Below are 19,442 nucleotides of genomic sequence, written 5' to 3'. Positions count from 1 at the left end.
TTACAATCGTGACACTGAGATGACCCATGCTTAGCATTTTGTCCTTTTAATACACAACTTTGGGCCGGACATAAAAAAATAATTTTTCTTTAATTAAACCGAACATTGGGTGGGATATAAAAAAATATTTTTTACAGTACTTACCCATTCTTGCATGATCACTTCTATGACCCATAAGGTCATTTAAAAAATAAAACAAAAAACAAAATCTGTATATAATTACATATCTATGGCTACCTAAAAAGTAATAATAAAAAAAAAATTTCAAGAAAATTCCAAGAATTTTTTTAAAACTTTGGATTCAAGTGGCATTTAATGGTCTTGTTGTGATTATACGTAAAATTTTCTGAATGCTAAAACTGAGCTCAGGTCTGCAAACGTTTTTCGCTATATCCAAACCGGTAATGGCGGCACCATCCAGCTGTTGGCAAGGAGGGTGATAATATATTACGTTGGTACGTCACATGATTCTACTGTGTTCTACTACTCGGTGATGCTGAAGACTCTACTGCGATTGAACTGTCCCCGGTCTCAGCTTACAGGAGGGACTTTTGGCTTGTGGATTTTGCGGTGGATGATCAGGCCCGGTCTCTGGGCAAAGCATTTTCCACATTCAGGACACATGTACGGCTTCTCACCACGGTGCAGAATCTGGTGGTTGGTGAGATGCGACTTGCGCCCAAAGCAGCGCCCGCATTCTTGGCATAGAAAGGGTTTTTCACCCGTGTGGATGATCTGGTGCTTGTGCATGTGTGACTTCCGTGAGAAGCACTTGCCGCAAATAGGGCAGGGAAAGGGCTTCTCCCCAGAGTGGATCCTCTCGTGCTTTGCGCGGCCGGATTTGTCCGTGAAGCACTTGCCACACTTGGAACACGGGAAAGGTTTCTCCCCGGTATGAATCCGCTCATGTTTGATAAGATCGGCCTTGTAAGTAAAGCCCTTTCCGCAAGAGCAACACTGGTATGGCCGCTCAGTCAAGTGGATCCTAACATGTTTCATGAGGCCTGAGTTGTCCGTAAAGCACTTGCCGCACTCAGAGCAGATGAATGGCTTCTCCCCCGTGTGGGAGCGCTCGTGCTTGATCAGGTAGGACTTGTGAGGGAAGAACTTCCCACATTCGCAGCACTGAAATCTCTTCTCGTCTATGGGATTCTTCCGTCGCCGTCCTTGTTTAGGCTGTCCTTGTTTAGGCTGTCCTTGTTTGGGCTGTGGCTGAGGCTTGGGTTCGGGCTTAGGCTTAGGTTTTCGTTTTGGTTTTTGGACATAAAAGCCATCAAATCCAGGATTAAGGACTATATTTCCCACAGTGTGCGTGATGATCTCCGGAGATGATCCCCCCGTGTTGGATAGATCGAGCGCCCTCTCTGTGCACTCCCCTGGATGGACGTCTATGGTCACCGAGTCGTCTTCTATGGAATCCTGGACCACATCACTGTCGTCTACGTCACAAGATAATATTAGGCAACCATCCGAAGTCCGTCTGATCCGGCGCCCATCTGGCGAGGGGAATAAAAGAGAGAAACATCAATACAGAGAATTTAAAAATGGAACTAAGTGTGAGGAAACATTAACTAAAAACCTCAGTAAAAATAAAAGCAAACATCTGTGCAAACGAAAACAAAATGACCTATCAGTATCACAGAAATGGTCCTTTAGTTATATACGTGACATCAAATAAAGCGTACTACAGGAAACCCAATGTCTACTGTTCCCCATGCCATGTTTATTTCCTTTTAAACAATGCAAGTTGCCCGGCTATCCTGCTGATCCTCTGCCTTTAATACTTTTAGTCATAGACCCTGAACAAGCATGCAGATCAGAGGTTTCTGGCTAAAGTCTGACTGGATTAACTGCATGCTTGTTTCAGGTGTGCGATTCAGATTCTGCTGATGCATAAACAGTCAGGCAACTAGTATTGTTTAAAGAGAACCCGAGGCCGATATATAAAATCTTAATAAGACACAGAGGCATGTCCTGTATACAATGAGATGCCTCTGTGTCGTTCTGGACTGGCCCCAGTCCCTTCTGTGCTCTGCTGAACCCCCCCCCCCCCTCCCCGAAAAATACAGCCAGGCTAGCGACTAGCAGATTGTCACTAGCCTGCTATTTACCTGCTCTCATCAATCAGCTTGTCCTGCAAAGCATGGTTCCCCCCGCCGCTCCCCGTCTCTGCTAGCTTCCTCTAATCGGAAGCTAAGCAGCGACCCTCTCACTTATTCTTATTACCGGTTTCATATGTTTATCATGTAGTGTATGTATGTATTGTAGTCTAGAGCCAATTTTAGTGGGAAGCCAATTAACTTATCTGTATTTAGGGTTGTGGGAGAAAACCCACGCAGACACAGGGAGAACATACAAACTCTGTGCAGGCCTTGGCTGGGATTCAAACCAGGGACCCAGCGCTGCAAGGCGAGAGTGCTAACCTCAAGAGGAACTGTAACCAAGGATTGAACTTCATCCCAATCAGTATCTGATATCACCTTTTCCACCAGAAATCTTTGCCTTTTCTCAAACGGATCATCAGGGAGGTCTGTATGGCTGATATTGTGGTGAAATCCCCTCCCACTGTGTGATGTCAGCACCTAGGTGCTGACATCACACTGTGGGAGCTTTGTTGCATTGTGGGAATAACAGCTGTTTCCAACTGCCAAAAATGCATCTCCTTCCACAGAGATCACCTGCCAGCAGTAAAGATGTCACCATGCGATAAATGTCCGAATGTAAATCAGGAAGAGGAAATATTTTTCAATGGGCAAACAGACCAAATCATTTTTTTTCATTTCGCTATTTTTCCTGCAGTTTCCTTATTAGTGACCAGAGTTGCATTAGCAAAAAAAATAAAACATAAAAGAAAGTCTCAATCTGCTGTCAAATTGTATGCATGCTTTCAGGATGAGAATCAGTAATAGCATGGCAGTCAAAAGCTTACTTCTTTTTGTAAATTTCTGAGATAGGCAGGGAGCACAACACGTGTATAAATTGCATGTTTCTTCATATCAGAACTTGCGTGGCAATGTAAGTTTTTTTGTAGGTACCCTGCAGTATTATCTACCGCACATCAAGTACAATTCCCATAGAGAAAGATCAGCTGCCAGCAGCCAAGCTGAAACACTGCATTATAAATGAATAATCATCCTTGGAAAACCGCAGTCATTTTCCACAGATACCAGTGTGGTCCACCTCCCTCAGCCAATAAATACTATTATCCTGATTCTAGCTAAACTCAAGGTCACACACTAGAGAAATGTCGCCGTGAACGAATCATTTCCACTGCAGGAACAACATCTGTGAATGATGTGAAGCACAATGATCCTGTTCATACTACAATGGCACATCCACTGCACTGACACACACTGGAGTCCCCATCCCACGCCATTCTGCCAGGCTGTTTGCTGGCTCCCAACTAACGCCGCTGTGCAAATGATATATAATACCTGTGCTATGTGGGATCACTCTTTGTTTGAGTGAACAACAAGAAAACAAAATATAATGTTTACTAATACAGTATAATCTCATTATAGTAAACGCCAAGGGACCAGGAAAAGCCGTTTACTATATCAGAAATTGTCCTATAAATGGCCCAGCATGCCCCGGTATATTCTCTGCTGCAAAGGGCCAACTCTGTCCTCCCATTGGAGGTACTGTACAAGCACTTGCACATTTGGTGGACTACAAGGGTAAGTATGCCTTAGGGCTGCATAGCCAGGCTAGACAAATTGCTGGTACAGTATCCAGGGCTCCCAAAAAATTGCAGCCATCACTGAATAGAGGCAACCACCCGCTTCCTGTGAGTGGCTCCGATACCTTTGCGGGCGAATACTGCAGCACGTGTCCTGCAAAAAACTGTGTCTGGACACGCCCCACTCCTGTCCCACCACCTCAGCTTACCAAAAATACTAAGGGGGAAGTGAAAACTAGCATCTTGCCTTGGGCCACATTTCATCTTGATCCCTTTCTGCCAAAGCAGCACTGGGACAGGTAAATAATAAACTTCTCCACTGCGCTACCCTGCAGAAGGGGGATGAGCAGGCCGCCATGTCCACTATAGTTATACCACTTAGTTTGAGGCTTTTCAATAAATGTTAAATCTTTATAAAAAATTTGACCAATGACTTAAAGGGACTCCGAGCACCTCTCATGGGTATGCCTTTAAGCATACCCACGAACAATTGAGAGTGTCAGCACACTTACCAGCCACTTTTTTTTGTCCTAACATCCCCTGGTATTGCTATAAAATGCATGGAGCCAGATGACTTCATACAGAGTCATGCTATGACCCCTCTGGAGGAGCCTCTTGCAATGGTCATGTATGTCACTTCCTCTTCCTTCATTTGTTCAATGGCCATGCATGTCACTTCCACTTCCTCTTCCTGCTTCATGAACTTCTCTAACAGACTTCTCTAACAAACTCCTCTGGACAGGGGTGAACCGAAAGTTATAACTTAGCCAAGATGGCGGCCGCGATTTTTAAGTTGAAATTGAACGGAAACTACTAGGTGTAGAGCAGAGGTAGGGAACTTATGGCTCGGGAGCCAGACGTGGCTCTTTTGATGGCTACCTCTGGCTCACAGACAAATCAGTAGGAGTTGATTCACTAAGCTACACTGCTCAAGCAGCGCAGCTTAGTGTGGCAGCGCAAGTAACATTTTCAAAGTAGGCACACTACTGCTGTAGCATGCACTACTAACTTACTCGCACTACCCCCAAAGCTAACAGCTGCTCCAATTGTCCCACCCTGGGCCCTGTCAGTTCCAGTGACTCTATAAAATGAGATCCCCGCACTTTGATTGGCCCAATAGGCTGCTTGTCACTTGACAGGCAGCCTATTGGGCCAAAGTGCAGGGATCCGTCCTACAAAGTGAATCAACCCCCAAGTCAGCTAGCTAATTGTATAAGCAGTTAGTCGATATTTCTCCTGTCTGACTCTCAGGGAAATTGCTGATGTTGCTGAAACACAAGAGAAGCTGAAGACATGTCTGACACTTCCGCTGCTCGGCGGATCAACTGTATACACATCACCGTGGCAACATTGACGTGAACCCTGCTGTCCCAGTTTGAAACATACTGTATGGCTCTCACGGAATTACATTTTAAAATATGTGGTGTTCATGGCTCTCTCAGCCAAAAAGGTTCCTGACTCCTGGTGTAGAGGCATCAAATGGCGATTCAGGCATCAAATGACAGAGGAGAGCACAAGCTACAGAATGGTATGCATCCTTTAAGTACTGGTCGGAATCCCTTTAGGGTACCCATACATCAGGCGACTATGGCGGGCGGCCGACCAACCAACCAATTCGATTATTATTATCAAATTGGTCGAAAATCGGTGCCGCCAAGTGCAAGATGATGTGTCTGGTGCAAAAAAGTTGGTTGCTTGTGTGTGCGGCGGTACGGCAGACGGTTTCGGAACGAGCGACGAAACTTCCTGAATCTCCTGATGTAAGGGCACCTTTACACTGTTTTGTATTTTGGCCCCTTCCATGATTGAGTTTGACACCCCTGCTCTACACAGACTTTTTTCAGCATGAAATCTATAAAAAAAAAAATAAAAACGGTCAAACCGCAGCACAGCACCGTTTGATGCAGTGCAACGCTATGAGCCATCAATCTACTGCCATTCCCAACCCACAAGTGTATGGGCATCTTGAGAGCAGTTTTTTATTGCTATCCTTTTACAACGTTGGGCTGCTCTTCAAAGACTGTTTGTGAACTATTGATTCTAATGACTTATCTAGTGTGCGTACAAGGCTAAACATGGTACAGCTAAGTCCCCATTATACGGATCTCAGGCAACCGGAACTCTCAACTAACCGACATGCCTGACGGGATAACGGGGACAGTAATTTGAAGGTTGGGGGGAGGTGACTGCAGGCTATTAAATACTCACCAAGCCAACAGATACATCTTGTATCCTCCCTGCAGCTCCTAGCAGATTTCCGGCATCCATGCACGAGCCATGCATGGCATGTCACGTGACCCAATGCAGGTCAGGTGACACACCGGCAGCTGTACACAGGGAATGCCGGAAAGCTAATAGGAGCAACAGGAAGGCTACAAGACTCGGTGAGTGTACCATGCTTCCTGGTGGGTGGGGGGGGGGGGGGGGGGGGTGGGGGGAGTTCTAAGGCTCAAACAACCAACAAGAACAAGTATCCGGCATCAGGCAGTCCCTGCCGGTGCCGGATACTGGGGACTTGTCAATGAGACTTTTTAGAGCCCAAAAATGTTTCCTCCCTGAGATAAAATAGTCCATGGCTGGATAAAATGGTTGTCCTAGAAATTTTCATCAGATCGTTAAAGGTGGACCCAGCATTCAGGTCACCTGCACAAACATCTATATATCATCCCTACAAAAGCCACTTTACAAATGAACACCATTAAACATCTTCCAACTTAGGGAACTTTCCCAATGAAACAAGCAAAGCTACTAAGCAATGACCTCCTTAGCAGTCCACTTATGCACCCTCCACAAACACCCTTCTGCTGCATCCCAGAAACCCTTGTGCCACATCACTACATACAGCAATGGTCCAACAGCCACCTCCTCCAATAGCAAAAAGGTGTAAAATGTGCAGCTATGCATGTGCCACGCCCCTCAGAGATATTCCAAAAAGTTGGGCCACGCTACAATGTAGATGTCCTCTCCCACAAGACATCCAAACCTTGACTGGAGGTACTCAGTACATCATTGGAATTATGAGACATTTACCACAAGGTTTAGAGCTGAGAGGTTTGGTGGATGATGGTGGTGGTGGTGGTGGGGATTAGGGGAGTGGACTTTCTTTTGTTTTTGGTAGGCAAAGCAGAAGATATTACATAAGTTCTAATTGTGGTTTCCTATGGCGTAATCCTGAAAGTGTGAGCACAATTTCAAACTATATTGTTTCTCAGTTTCAACTTAATTACTAGACGATATTGGCTCCCATCTTGCGTTTTTCTTCCACTTGTTTGAGTTTTTTCGATAAAGTTAAACCCTGAATCATTGCAATCATAAAATAATGGGAAGTCTCGCCTTTTGAGAAGATTGTGAAACTGTTGTAAACAAGTAGTGGTTGTCTTCTCATCAGCAAGTCATTTCCTTCCAGGATTTTGAGCAATGGTAAACAGGACATCTCTGGGTTCAGTATTTTCTTAAAAGAAACCCAAGGTGAGAGTGATATGGAAAGTGACATGTTTATTTCCTTTAAAAAAAAAAAAAAAAGCACATGGCCTGACTGTCCTGCTGATCTTCTGCTTAAAAAGGTTCAATCCACAGACCCTTATCTATGACACATCTGACAAGATTAGCAGCATGCTTGTTTCAGGTACGTGATTTAGACCTTACTGACCAGAAAGGTCATCAGGACTGCCAGGCAACTGGTATTGTGTAAAAGTAAATAAATACGGCAGCCCTCATCAGTTTAACACCTCAGGATTCTTTTAATAGAAACCTGAAGAAGTGAGAGGGATATGGAGTCTGCCATATTTATTTCCTTTTGAATACCAGTTACCCGGCAATCCTGCTGATCTTTCATGCATCAGTAGTATCCGAATTCCACACCTAAAACAAGAAAGTAGCTAATCCAGTCAGACGTCCGTCGGAGCTTCTGATCTGAGGCAGAGGGTCAGCCAGGCAATGTGGATTGTTAAAGGAGTACTGTAGGGGGTCAGGGGAAAATGAGTTGAACTTACCCGGGGCTTCTAATGGTCCCCCGCAGACATCCTGTGCCCGCGCAGCCACTCACCGATGCTCCGGCCCCGCCTCCGGTTCACTTCTGGAATGTCAGACTTTAAAGTCTGAAAACCACTGCGCCTGCGTTGCCGTGTCCTCGTCCCTGCTGACGTCACCAGGAGCGTACTGCGCAGGCAAAGACCATACTGGGCTTGTGCTATACACTCCTGATGATGTCAGTGGGAGCGAGGACACGGCAACGCAGGCACAGTGGTTTTCAGACTTCAAAATCTGAAATTCCAGAAGTGAACCGGAGGCGGGGCCGGAGCATCAGTGAGTGGCTGCGTGGGCACAGGATGTCTGCAGGGGACCATTAGAAGCCCCAGGTAAGTTCAACTCCTTTTCCCCCCGACGACTCCACCCCCCCCCCCCCCCCCCACAGTATTCCTTTAAAAAGGAAATATGTTAGCATCCATGTCTTTCTCTCCTTAGGTTCCCTTTAACTGAGAAGACAGGTGCTAGTGACGTATGTACTTTAAGTTCATTACTCACCTATGCCGATATCCGCTGGATAGTCCTCTTCTTTGATGGTTACATGAATGACTTCGTCATCTGCCCTGCGTTTTTCTTTCTTCTCCTGTTTAACAAAAATCTTAAAGTCACCGCCATGCTCATCCTGTACGGTTAAAAAAACCAAACAAGAAAGTATTTCCATTAGTGGGGGTCATAAGGCAACGAGGGCTATAACAATACGGGAGACAGCAGGCCGCAGAAGAGATTGGAGAAGAGTTGTTATTCAGACCACTGTGTTAGGTTACATTTCCGCAGCAGGGCATGCGCGGTTACGCAGAAGCAGGGTCAGCAGAGCCTAGCTACGAGACTTACGGGGCCTACCTGATAAACCCGTGTGACGTTGTGATGGTCATCTAGGCAGTCCTGGGAATAATGTGGGCTGGGAGAACCTTCTGGAGAATCTATGTTACTGGATCCATCTGCAGGAAACACGCACACACACACTCTAACTGAATACACCGTTTCCAAGTCTCTAAATGGACCCTTCCGAAACAGTCACCTCTTACCTGAGGACATAGTATGCTGGTCCTGGATGACCTCTTCTTTGTAATCATCATCATCAGACTCCCAGCCTTGCTGTAAAAACACAGATGGCAACATCATCAGTTGCTATTCTAAAAAAGCTGCTGTTTCTCTAGCATGTACTGGCACACAGATGCCTCAGCCAATACAAAAAGGGCAACTTTCCTCTCACCACATTGTGAAGTTTGAAAGAGGAACTTTAACCCAGGAATGAACTTCATCTCAATCAGAAGCCAATACCCCCTTTTCCCACCAGAAATCTTTACCTTTTCTGAAATAGATGACCAGGGACAACTGCCAAAGCAAGCAGAATCTCCCTCTGTGCCTATATATAAGCTGTGCGTTTTATTTTAATCCTCTCAGAGGATCAAACATATAATAAACAAATTACACACAGCAAGTACCAATCATTTCTTGATTTAGCCTCTATTTTTTTAACTTCTCACTTTGCAAAGTTTTGTTTTATTCTCTTCCCCCTAATACGATCTTTCAGTAAAGTTGCTCTGAGGTTTTGCCTATACAAGGAGTGCCACTTACTGATCATCCACTGCAGGCGGCGTCCCTTGTGGCTCTCCTTGTAAGGGCTACAACATTCATCACTGCAATTTTAAGGGGTGTTACAATGAGCTACACTCTCGCAAGGGGCAGCACTTGTGGCACCACAGGCAACTCTGCCAAGAGTGATGGTCGCCACACATGGCTCTGAAATTTTGAAGGGCTCCAATTACAACTCGGTGTGCCATACCCTTGTGAGGGTCACCAGGTACAGCTCAGCTGTTGTGAAGGGGCACCATGTATGGCCTAATCTTTTTTTAAGTGCCAAAAAAGGCTTGGAGGTAAGAAAAGCTAAATAGGTCTCTTCCTTTGATATGAGCACTAGGGGTGGTCAATAAGAGGCAAATAATTTTAAGTTGATGGAGTATGCAAATTATGTATGCTGCATGAAAATGGACCAATCAAATTTCCCCTTGGCAGGATTTCATTGGTCCATTTTCAAGCTGCATACATTTGCATATTGAATTTGCATATTCATGGTTTACTCAACCTATTTGCATCTCACTGACCATCCCTAATTGCATCTCACTGACCATCCCTAATGAACAGTAGACATGTCTCAGATGGGGTTCACTGTGTGTATGGACTGACAAGAGTCATCTGGTATTACTCAACCCTTGCTAGGAGAGCTAGATATGGCTTAGCACTATGTATGACTTGGTCCTAGCTAGGAGTACAATGCATGGCTTGGTCTTTGCTAGGCGCACTATGTATGGCTTGGTCCATGCAAGGAGCACTATGTATGGCTTGGTCCTTGCTAGGAGCACTATGCATGGCTTGGTCCTTGCAAGGAGCACTATGCATGGCTTGGTCTATGCAAGGAGCACTATGTATGGCTTGGTCCTAGCTAGGAGCACTATGTATGGCTTGGTCCTTGCTAGGAGCACTATGTATGGCTTGGTCCATGCGAGGAGCACTATGTATGGCTTGGTCCATGCGAGGAGCACTATGTATGGCTTGGTCCTTGCGAGGAGCACTATGCATGGCTTGGTCCTTGCAAGGAGCACTATGCATGGCTTGGTCTATGCAAGGAGCACTATGTATGGCTTGGTCCTAGCTAGGAGCACTATGTATGGCTTGGTCCATGCAAGGAGCACTATGCATGGCTTGGTCTATGCAAGGAGCACTATGTATGGCTTGGTCCGTGCAAGGAGCACTATGTATGGCTTGGTCCGTGCAAGGAGCACTATGTATGGCTTGGTCCTAGCTAGGAGCACTATGTATGGCTTGGTCCATGCAAGGAGCACTATGTATGGCTTGGTCCTTGCTAGGAGCACTATGCATGGCTTGGTCCTTGCAAGGAGCACTATGCATGGCTTGGTCCATGCAAGGAGCACTATGTATGGCTTGGTCCTTGCTAGGAGCACTATGTATGGCTTGGTCCATGCAAGGAGCACTATGCATGGCTTGGTCTATGCAAGGAGCACTATGTATGGCTTGGTCCTTGCAAGGAGCACTATGTATGGCTTGGTCCTTGCAAGGAGCACTATGTATGGCTTGGTCCTAGCTAGGAGCACTATGTATGGCTTGGTCCATGCAAGGAGCACTATGTATGGCTTGGTCCTTGCTAGGAGCACTATGCATGGCTTGGTCCTTGCAAGGAGCACTATGCATGGCTTGGTCCATGCAAGGAGCACTATGTATGGCTTGGTCCTTGCTAGGAGCACTATGTATGGCTTGGTCCTAGCTAGGAGCACTATGCATGGCTTGGTCTATGCAAGGAGCACTATGTATGGCTTGGTCCTAGCTAGGAGCACTATGTATGGCTTGGTCCATGCAAGGAGCACTATGTATGGCTTGGTCCTTGCTAGGAGCACTATGTATGGCTTGGTCCATGCAAGGAGCACTATGTATGGCTTGGTCCTAGCTAGGAGCACTATGTATGGCTTGGTCCATGCAAGGAGCACTATGTATGGCTTGGTCCATGCAAGGAGCACTATGAATGGCTTGGTCCATGCAAGGAGCACTTTGTATGGCTTGGTTCTTGCTAGGAGCACTATGCATGGCTTGGACTTTACAAAAAGCACTATGCATGGTTTTGTACATTGTAAAGGGTGCTAGGTATGGGTCAGTCCATAAATACCTGGGTCTCTATGAGGGGCCCCAGGTATGGATGTTCTCTTGCAAGGGGCATCCAATGCAGCTCTGCCTCTGACATAAGCATCAGATGCGGCTCAGACACAGTAGGTTATGTACATGGGTCTGCATAGATGTGTTTACCCTTTTTTAAACCTTTATGTCTTAATCCTCCATACTGCTCACCTCACCAGTCAACAGCTCAATGATCTTGTGGGCGACTTCTAGAATCCTCTGCTCCTTTTTGTTATGTACCAGGGAGAGGGGCGAGACTGGGCTGTGCCTCCCGCTAGATTCTCCAGGCACCCGGGTCCGGTTCCTGGACGTCACCAGCTCACCTGATGTTTTCTTCACGATGACACAATCCTGTATGGGTGAAATGTAACAGCATTTACTAAATAGATGGAGGCAATCAGACAGAGATAAGACCTGAGGTCGGCTTGTGGTAAATTGAATTATGGGAGAGAAAAAAAAAGGTTGCTCAGCACAAAAAAAAAAAAAGAGAAAAATGTGTCTGTACAGCATTTATGTCTCCGCACAATAATGCCACACTGACTGTCCCTCCCCCAAGCAGCTGCGTGTAGCTCATGTGATATACACATACCTAGCCACATAGCGGATGTGCACTGCTGACTGCTGTGATCAGCCAAGCAGGGATAAGACTAAGTTCATGAAGACCCAAAGCAGAGATCTCAAAAAGCATCCCCTTCAATTTAGTATTGAAGTTTCAAGAACATACAATTCACAGACCTCAAACATACATGCACACAAAACATTCACACGATACACATGCACAAATCATATGCGCCATTATCATGCATTTTAAAGGGTGCCATAGGGCACGCCACTAAAGCTTCATACACATGCTAGATAAAAGTTGGCACAAGCGGCACCGATAATCTACTGTGTGTACAGGCAGTGTTGGACTGGGAGGTGGAATAACTGAAGAACGCAGGCAGAAATCCTGTGTCATCACTCCCAATAGAAACCTGCAGCAAGTCTTCATGGAGAGCAGCAGCACCTGGTTACTGCTGCTTGGCCAGCAAGTGGATTTCCTCAGCTTTCCCACCTCCCAGTCCGACACTGTGTACAGGGACCCCAGACGCCTCGGCCAGCAATCAGCCCGGCAGATCAACTTGGGCGGTCACCAGCTGAGAGCATTGTTCCCTCTACTCACCTTGGTGGTTGTGTGACATCAATCCCACAATGCTGTCTACCCCCTCACATGGCAACAAAACACAATGATAGCCTAAAGGCTAGTGACTAGTCTGTACAGCTGCAGGCCTCTAATGTTTTGCTACTTTCTTTAGTAGCAATGAAAAGAGTCTCATATTGTTTTCCAGTACAGGAAGCGTTAAAAAAAAACTTCAGTTATCTATGAAAAAGAGCTTCTCTGAGCTATCGGACCCACTGGATCAAACACAGTCCTGTTTTCTGAGGTACTTAAACAGCAAAAACAGTGAGAGGCAGCTTGAGATAAGGTTTTTTCCTGTAGGAGAGTTCAAAGGGTCATTATTTATGCTTTGTTTTATAGCTTAAAAGACAGTGTGGTTATAAAACTGTAACGTTATTTAAAAAATAAAATAAAAAAGCTATATAACTGAAAATAAAAATATGAGACTTTTCTTTGCTACTAATGATATATTATACTACACCTACAATTCATTATATCATAAGTTTTATTTATTTGCTTCAGGTTTGCTTTAAGTCATACATTCATGCATTGCATACTTACATACACACAAAGCTTTAAAGAGACTCTGTAACAAAATTTTCATCCTTATTTCTTCTCTCCTATAAGTTCCTATACCTGTTCTAATGTGCTCTGTCTAACTGCAGCCTTTCCTAGTTGCACAGTGGCTGTATTATCTCTGTTATATGATCTAATCTTCTCTCCTCCTTGTGGGCTGAGGCTGGAATGTGTGGAATGTGCTGTGCTGCTTGTGATTTGCTAGAAGCTATACACACCCTCTCCAGGCCCCCTGCACACTCTGTATGACTCACACACTGAGCCATGTCTTTTGTTTGTAAACACTGTATAAAAATGGCAATTACAAGCCAGGATTGCAGCAGGGAGTGGCAGAAACAGCACAGAGGGGCCCAGGAGAACATAATGAATAGAATGAAATGCTTTTTATTGTAAGAATTTTAGAGTACAGATTCTCCTTAACGTGGAAACCCAGAGACGCCCAAATTGCACATAAGCAGCACACACCACTGCTGGTGCACATTGTTGCCATACAGCCAGATTTGGACATTACCATTCATCAAAATAAGCAAGATATATGTACACCTTAACTCGTAAATGCCAAAAATTAAATGAATAAATATGAAATGTGTACAACGGAATCGTGTGTTTTTACTGATTACAGCCAAGCTTGGCAGCCACATGACACACATCACATTCCTAATCATTCTCACAGTCCCTTGTCAAGTCAGCCTATTTTGTTTTACATTTAAAGTGACACTGAAGCGAAAAAAAACTTGTGATATAATGAATTGTATGTGCAGTACGGATAATTCATAGAACATTAGTAGCAAAGTTCAAAAATCGGATGGAGGAGCACCCATGCAAGGCAGGAATAGTAGTGCGCCTAAGCCTCGAGTCCCAATACCATTGGGATTCCTTAGTCCAATCCACAAGAAAGGCTGGCACCACAAAAGTAAAAATCAGCTCTTTATTAGTTTGTCATTAAAATGATGATGGCTGAGTGGCTTGAAAAAGAGCTTGCCAGCTCGAAACAGCGGGCTGTCGCTGCTATCGCCATTTTTGATCTTTTTGCTGACATTTATGTCATTTTAATGACAAACTAATAAAGAGCTGATTTTTACTTTTGTGGTGCCGGCCTTTCTTGTGGATTGAACATTAGTAGCAAAGAAATGAGTCTCATTTTTATTTTCAGTTATATAGTTCTCAAATATTCTCAAATATTTTCAGTTTACAAACTAAACTCTGCATTTTAAGCTATGAAACAGAGCAGAGCTAATGACCCGTTGAACTTTCCTGTAGTAAAACCTTAGAGGGGTTCTGTGGGGTGTAAAAACAAACAAAAAGCGTCACTTACCTGGGGCTTCTACCCCACGCCGCCACTGAAGCCTCCACCGTTTGCCGCCGCCGATGACCTGCTAATTATTCGTCTAACTAGACAAATAGCACTCCAGCTGCGCGGCCGTGCGCGTCATCGGGAGCTTACTGCGCCGGGGCAGTACAAGAAAGCTTTGTACTGCGCTTGCGCAGTAAGCTCCCGATGACGCGTGCGGGAGCGAGGACGCGCAGCCGCAATGCTATTCGTCTAATTAGACGAATAATATAAGGTCACTGGCGGCGACGAACGGCGGAGGCTTCAGTGACGGGACTTAAAGAGACACTGAAGCGAAAAAAAAAAATTATATAGTGAATTGGTTGTGTACTATGAATAATTACTAGAAGATTAGCAGCAAAAAAAATATTCTCATACTTTTATTTTCAGGTATATAGTGTTTTTTCTAACATTGCATCATTCTATAATATTTGCAGATTACACAACACTCAGCATTCAAAATGAGTCTTTCAGAGCAGTCTGTGAAGTAATGACCTCTCCTCTAGTAGAGGAAAAGTAAATAGTCCAGGAACAGTTGAGATAATAAAAGTCAGATAACAGCCCTCTCCAGGACTAACTTAGTCGGAGAGCTTAATGGCTTGTTTGCATAGAGATAACAACTGGAGTTTCTCAACTCTTCCTATACTGGAAACAATTACACTGATGTATCTGATCTTAATGTTTTATTTCTTAGCTGTGCTACACATACAAATCATAATATCATCATTTTTTTTCGCTTCAGTGTCTCTTTAATAGCTGCAGGGGGCCGGTACAAGCCCCAGGTAAGAGACGCTTTTTGTTTGTTTTTACACCCCACGAACCCCTTTAAACTCACAACAAACAGTGAGAATCAGGTTGAGATAAGTGCTTCAGAAAACAGCACTGTAGCCAACCAAGCATGGTCGGAGAGCTCAGAGAAGCTCTTCTGCATAGATAACAAGCGAAGTTTCTGAACTCTTCCTGTACTGGAAACAATATGAGACTCATATCTGTGCTAATAATGTTCTATGTCTTAGCTGTACTAAGAAGGCAAATTACACCAAGCTTTGCTTTTTTTCAGGGCTGTGGAGTCGGAGTCGGGCCAATTTTGGGTGCCTGGAGTCGGAGTCGGGAAAAAATGCACCAACTCCGACTCCTAATGAATTTGTAACTGTAATTAAAATAGAAAATATGATAAAATGTTCTATTTCTCAGATAATAGTCATTAAAAATAATGTATATATACAGTAATAGATGTGCTTAGTCCACAAAAATGAAATAAACCAATCAAAATTAGTTACTTGTGCTGCTTCAATAAAGCAGTCCCCGTATTTTTAAGGTCAGATATACATATATGATTGTGACTGTATATATGATGTGTACACAGGAATCTCTTATACAGTATATACGAAATAACATCTATGCTGTAAGAATAAAGCCTGATGTGTAGCCGTGTCACTAAGAGATGGTCAATGAGATGGAAATAATTCTGCATTGATGGTGATTTATGCAAATGTATGCACTCCCTTTGCTCATGAAATCAAATAATTTGATATGTTGTTAAAATCTTGATTTGTGACTACAAATTAAAGGGTACCTGAGACGGATGAAAAGTAAAGTTTTATACATACCTGGGGCCTCCTCCAGCCCCCTTCAGGCCAATCAGTCCTTCGCTGTCCTCCACCACCTGGATCTTCTGCTATGAGTCCTGGTAATTCAGTCAGTCAGCGCAGTCCAGCCACGTGCCGCTCCCACAGTCAGGTACATTCTGCACCTGCGCAATAGTGCTGCACAGGTGTAGTATGCTCCTGGCGGCGGAGTGTGTGCATGCGCACTACGCCCGATTGGCTCAAGTACCTGGACTCATAGCAGAAGATCCAGGTGGTGGAGAAGGACAACGAGGGACTGATTATCCTGAAGGCGGCTGGAGGAAGCCCCAGGTATGTATAAAACTTTAATTTCATCTGTCTCAGGTTTACTTTGTTACACAATAGTACTATACTCTACATATGCACTCCCCACAGAGCTGCAGGGAATCCACTGAGAATGTTGTGCACATTGAACACAGAGGTGTTGTCTGTCACCCATAAACCTTGTTCAGATTGTGCATGAAGAATGTGTAATAGAGGAAGAATCTCCTCATTCCCCTGCAGAGTACCTGCATATCATTCTTACATGCACCCACACTTACATTGGCTAGGGCCTGATAGATGTTCTTTGTTCTGGTTTGTACCTTTTACAAGTACTCTTACCATGGACTAGTTTTAGTCTAAAGGGAATAAATATAGTATTCTACATATCCTTCTCACTTCAGTTGTCTTGTAAAATTCCTAAGCGTTGGCAGTTAGAGACGAATTTCACGTTACATACTTTTAATCAACAAAATTGTAATATGCAAATTAAAGGAGTCGGAGGAATCCTAAACTGAGGAGTCGGAGTCGGTGGATTTTTGGACCGACTCCACAGCCCTGCTTTTTTTAGTAGGAGGGCTTTTGGGTCCTTTTATCCCCCTATACATTCCTAGTAGTTTGGGTCACCCTGAGCTGCTTGGTTACTCTGTTGTACTGGTCCAAGCCCTATCTCGTACAGCCTTATCAATCCCTGCCATGTACTGATGAGGACCAAAAGTCCGAAACAGGCTGTCTACATTTGGGTTTGATATGGCTGTGTAAAACTTAAAGCTATAGGCTTGCTATACACCAGCGGTTCTGGATGCTTGCTTGGCTTAACAAGGGCGAAAATGGATAATTTGCATATTCAGTAGTAGTGCATTGTGGGTAACCACAAATGTTCCCTTATATTATAACTGAATTATTGCAAATTTCCTTCTGTTTTAAGAAGGCAAATTATACCAAGCTTTGCTTTTTTTTTTAGTAGGAGGGCTTTTTCGTTCCTTTTATCCCCCTATACATTCCTAGTAGTTTGGGTCACCCTGAGCTGCTTGGTTACTCTGTTTAGCTGTACTACACATACAATTCATTATATCAGTTTATTATATAGGTTTATTTTCACTGCAGATTCCCTTTAAAGGGATTCTTAAGTGACACGTGACATGATGAAATAGACATGTATATGTAAAGTGCCAAGCACACAAATACATACTGTATGTTGTGATGCTTTTCTTTTTTCTTTGCCTGAAAGTTAATATTCAGCTACGCAACTGACAGTTTTTCGCCATTCAGGACCCAGACAGACTATAAACCTCCTTAACTCATAAGGAATTACAGCTTTCCTGGCAGAGAACTGGCCTTCTGAGAGTAGGGAATAGATAAAAAGCTCAATGGTTCATATGATTTAGCACTCAGAGATAAGGGGCAGACTGTTGTCCAAGGCCAGCGCTTGACATTTAGCTCAATTCTAAATCAGTACCAATTAGGATTGGGAATTCAGACATAAACAGCTCCGACCTTGTGCACAGCCTTGGTGTGCTACTCGACTAGGAATTGAGCTTCAGAAACCAAATCGCGGCTGTAGTCAAATCTTCCTACTTTCATTTGAGGAACATTGAAAAAATTAAACATCTCATTCCCCAGTGGATCTCCCAACCCTTTTTCATGCCTTCATCACAACACGCTTGGAATACTGCAATGCCCTCTATGCAGGCCTCCCGAAGAAGGACCTGTACCGCCAGCAATTAGTACAGAATGCTGCTGCCAGATTGTTGACAGACCAGCCTTGCCACTGTAACATTACTCCGATAATTCGCTCACTGCACTGGCTACCTGTAAAATAGAGAATACACTTCAAGATTGGACTGTTGACATTCAAATCCGTACACAATTTGGGCCCTGGATACATGAAGGACTTGCTGAAGCTGCACCACACCTCTCACAACCTCAGATCAGCAGGTTGCATAAACTTGGTCACTTCCAGAGTGCACCTCCAAAACCTTTGGAGCAAGAGCTTTCTGTCATGCTGCCTGTACCCTTTGGAATTCACTACCACACCCAGTAAGGACAGCCCCATTCCTGAACTTCAAATCCAGACTGAAAAGTCACCGGTTTAGCCTGGCTTTTGTGGACGTATAGAATTAATAATAATAATACAATACAATAATACAATAACATTTCTATAGCGCTTTTCTCCCATAGGACTCAAAGCGCTTAGGCTCTCTCAGATTCAGTAATTGGTAGTAGGATGAAGTATTCACACAACAAAAGTTATATTTCTGCAAATGCCAGACTGAACAGGTGGGTTTTCAGTCTGGATTTAAACACGTCCAGGGATGGGGCTGTCCTGATCTGTTGAGGTAAGGAGTTCCAAAACGTAGGGGCAGCATGACAGAAGGCTCTGGGACCAAAAGTTTCTAAGTGGACTCTGGGTATGACTAGATTATTAGAACCTGTGGATTTGAGAATGCGGGGATTGCTACGCAGCTGTAACATATCTTTCATGTATCCAGGGCCTAGATTATTCAGGGATTTAAATGTCAGTAGGCCGATCTTGAATAGGACCCTCCATTCTATAGGTAGCCAGTGAAGGGAATGCAGGACTGGCGTTATGTGGCAGTGTCGGGGTTGGTTGGTTAGCAGTCTGGCAGCAGTATTCTGTATCAGCTGTAGGCGGTACAAGGCCTTTTTTGGAAGGCCAGTGTAGAGAGCATTGCAGTAGTCCAGTCGGGATGTGATGAAGGCGTGGACTAAGGTTGGCAGATCTTTTGGGGGTATGAGGTGCTTGATTTTTGCAATGTTCTTCAGGTGAAAATAGGATGATTTCACCACAGCAGAGATTTGAGTTCTGAAGTTTAAATCCCCATCAATTAGAACTCCCAGGCTATGCACATGATCAGAGCTGCGTAGATCCGTGCCTCCTATTCCCAGTGGTGAAGACTGCAAGTTAAGTTGTTTTGTTATCATGCTCTGCCCTCCAATCAGAAGGACTTCAGTTTTGTCTGCATTTAGTTTCAGCCAGTTGTCATTCATCCATTGCTGTAGTTCACGTAAGCAGGCGTTTATAGTTAGAGTTGGGTCTGTCACACCAGGCTTGAAGGAAAGATATAGTTGGGT

General features: G+C 44.4%; 1 protein-coding gene across 3 annotated transcripts in view; it reads right to left on the bottom strand.

Moving 5' to 3' along the window:
• Positions 1-294: 294 nt before the first annotated feature.
• Positions 295-19,442, bottom strand: part of LOC137534618 (zinc finger protein 79-like) — a 111,078-nt gene continuing 91,930 nt past the window's right edge. For 2 of the 3 annotated variants that reach the window (XM_068256204.1, XM_068256206.1), the window contains 5 exons: positions 11,564-11,743; positions 8,731-8,800; positions 8,546-8,643; positions 8,204-8,327; positions 295-1,496 (listed from right to left, as the gene is read on the bottom strand). In XM_068256204.1, coding sequence (XP_068112305.1) covers positions 532-1,496; positions 8,204-8,327; positions 8,546-8,643; positions 8,731-8,800; positions 11,564-11,743 — 1,437 coding nt within the window. In that variant the 3' untranslated portion in view covers positions 295-531. The remainder of the gene's footprint in view (positions 1,497-8,203; positions 8,328-8,545; positions 8,644-8,730; positions 8,801-11,563; positions 11,744-19,442) is intronic. The other variant, XM_068256205.1, reaches the window with a different exon arrangement.

This window comes from Hyperolius riggenbachi, chromosome 10 (genome assembly GCF_040937935.1).
Source record: "Hyperolius riggenbachi isolate aHypRig1 chromosome 10, aHypRig1.pri, whole genome shotgun sequence".
Classification (NCBI taxonomy): Eukaryota; Metazoa; Chordata; class Amphibia; order Anura; family Hyperoliidae; genus Hyperolius; species Hyperolius riggenbachi.
This window is presented reverse-complemented; position numbering and strand designations above follow the sequence as displayed.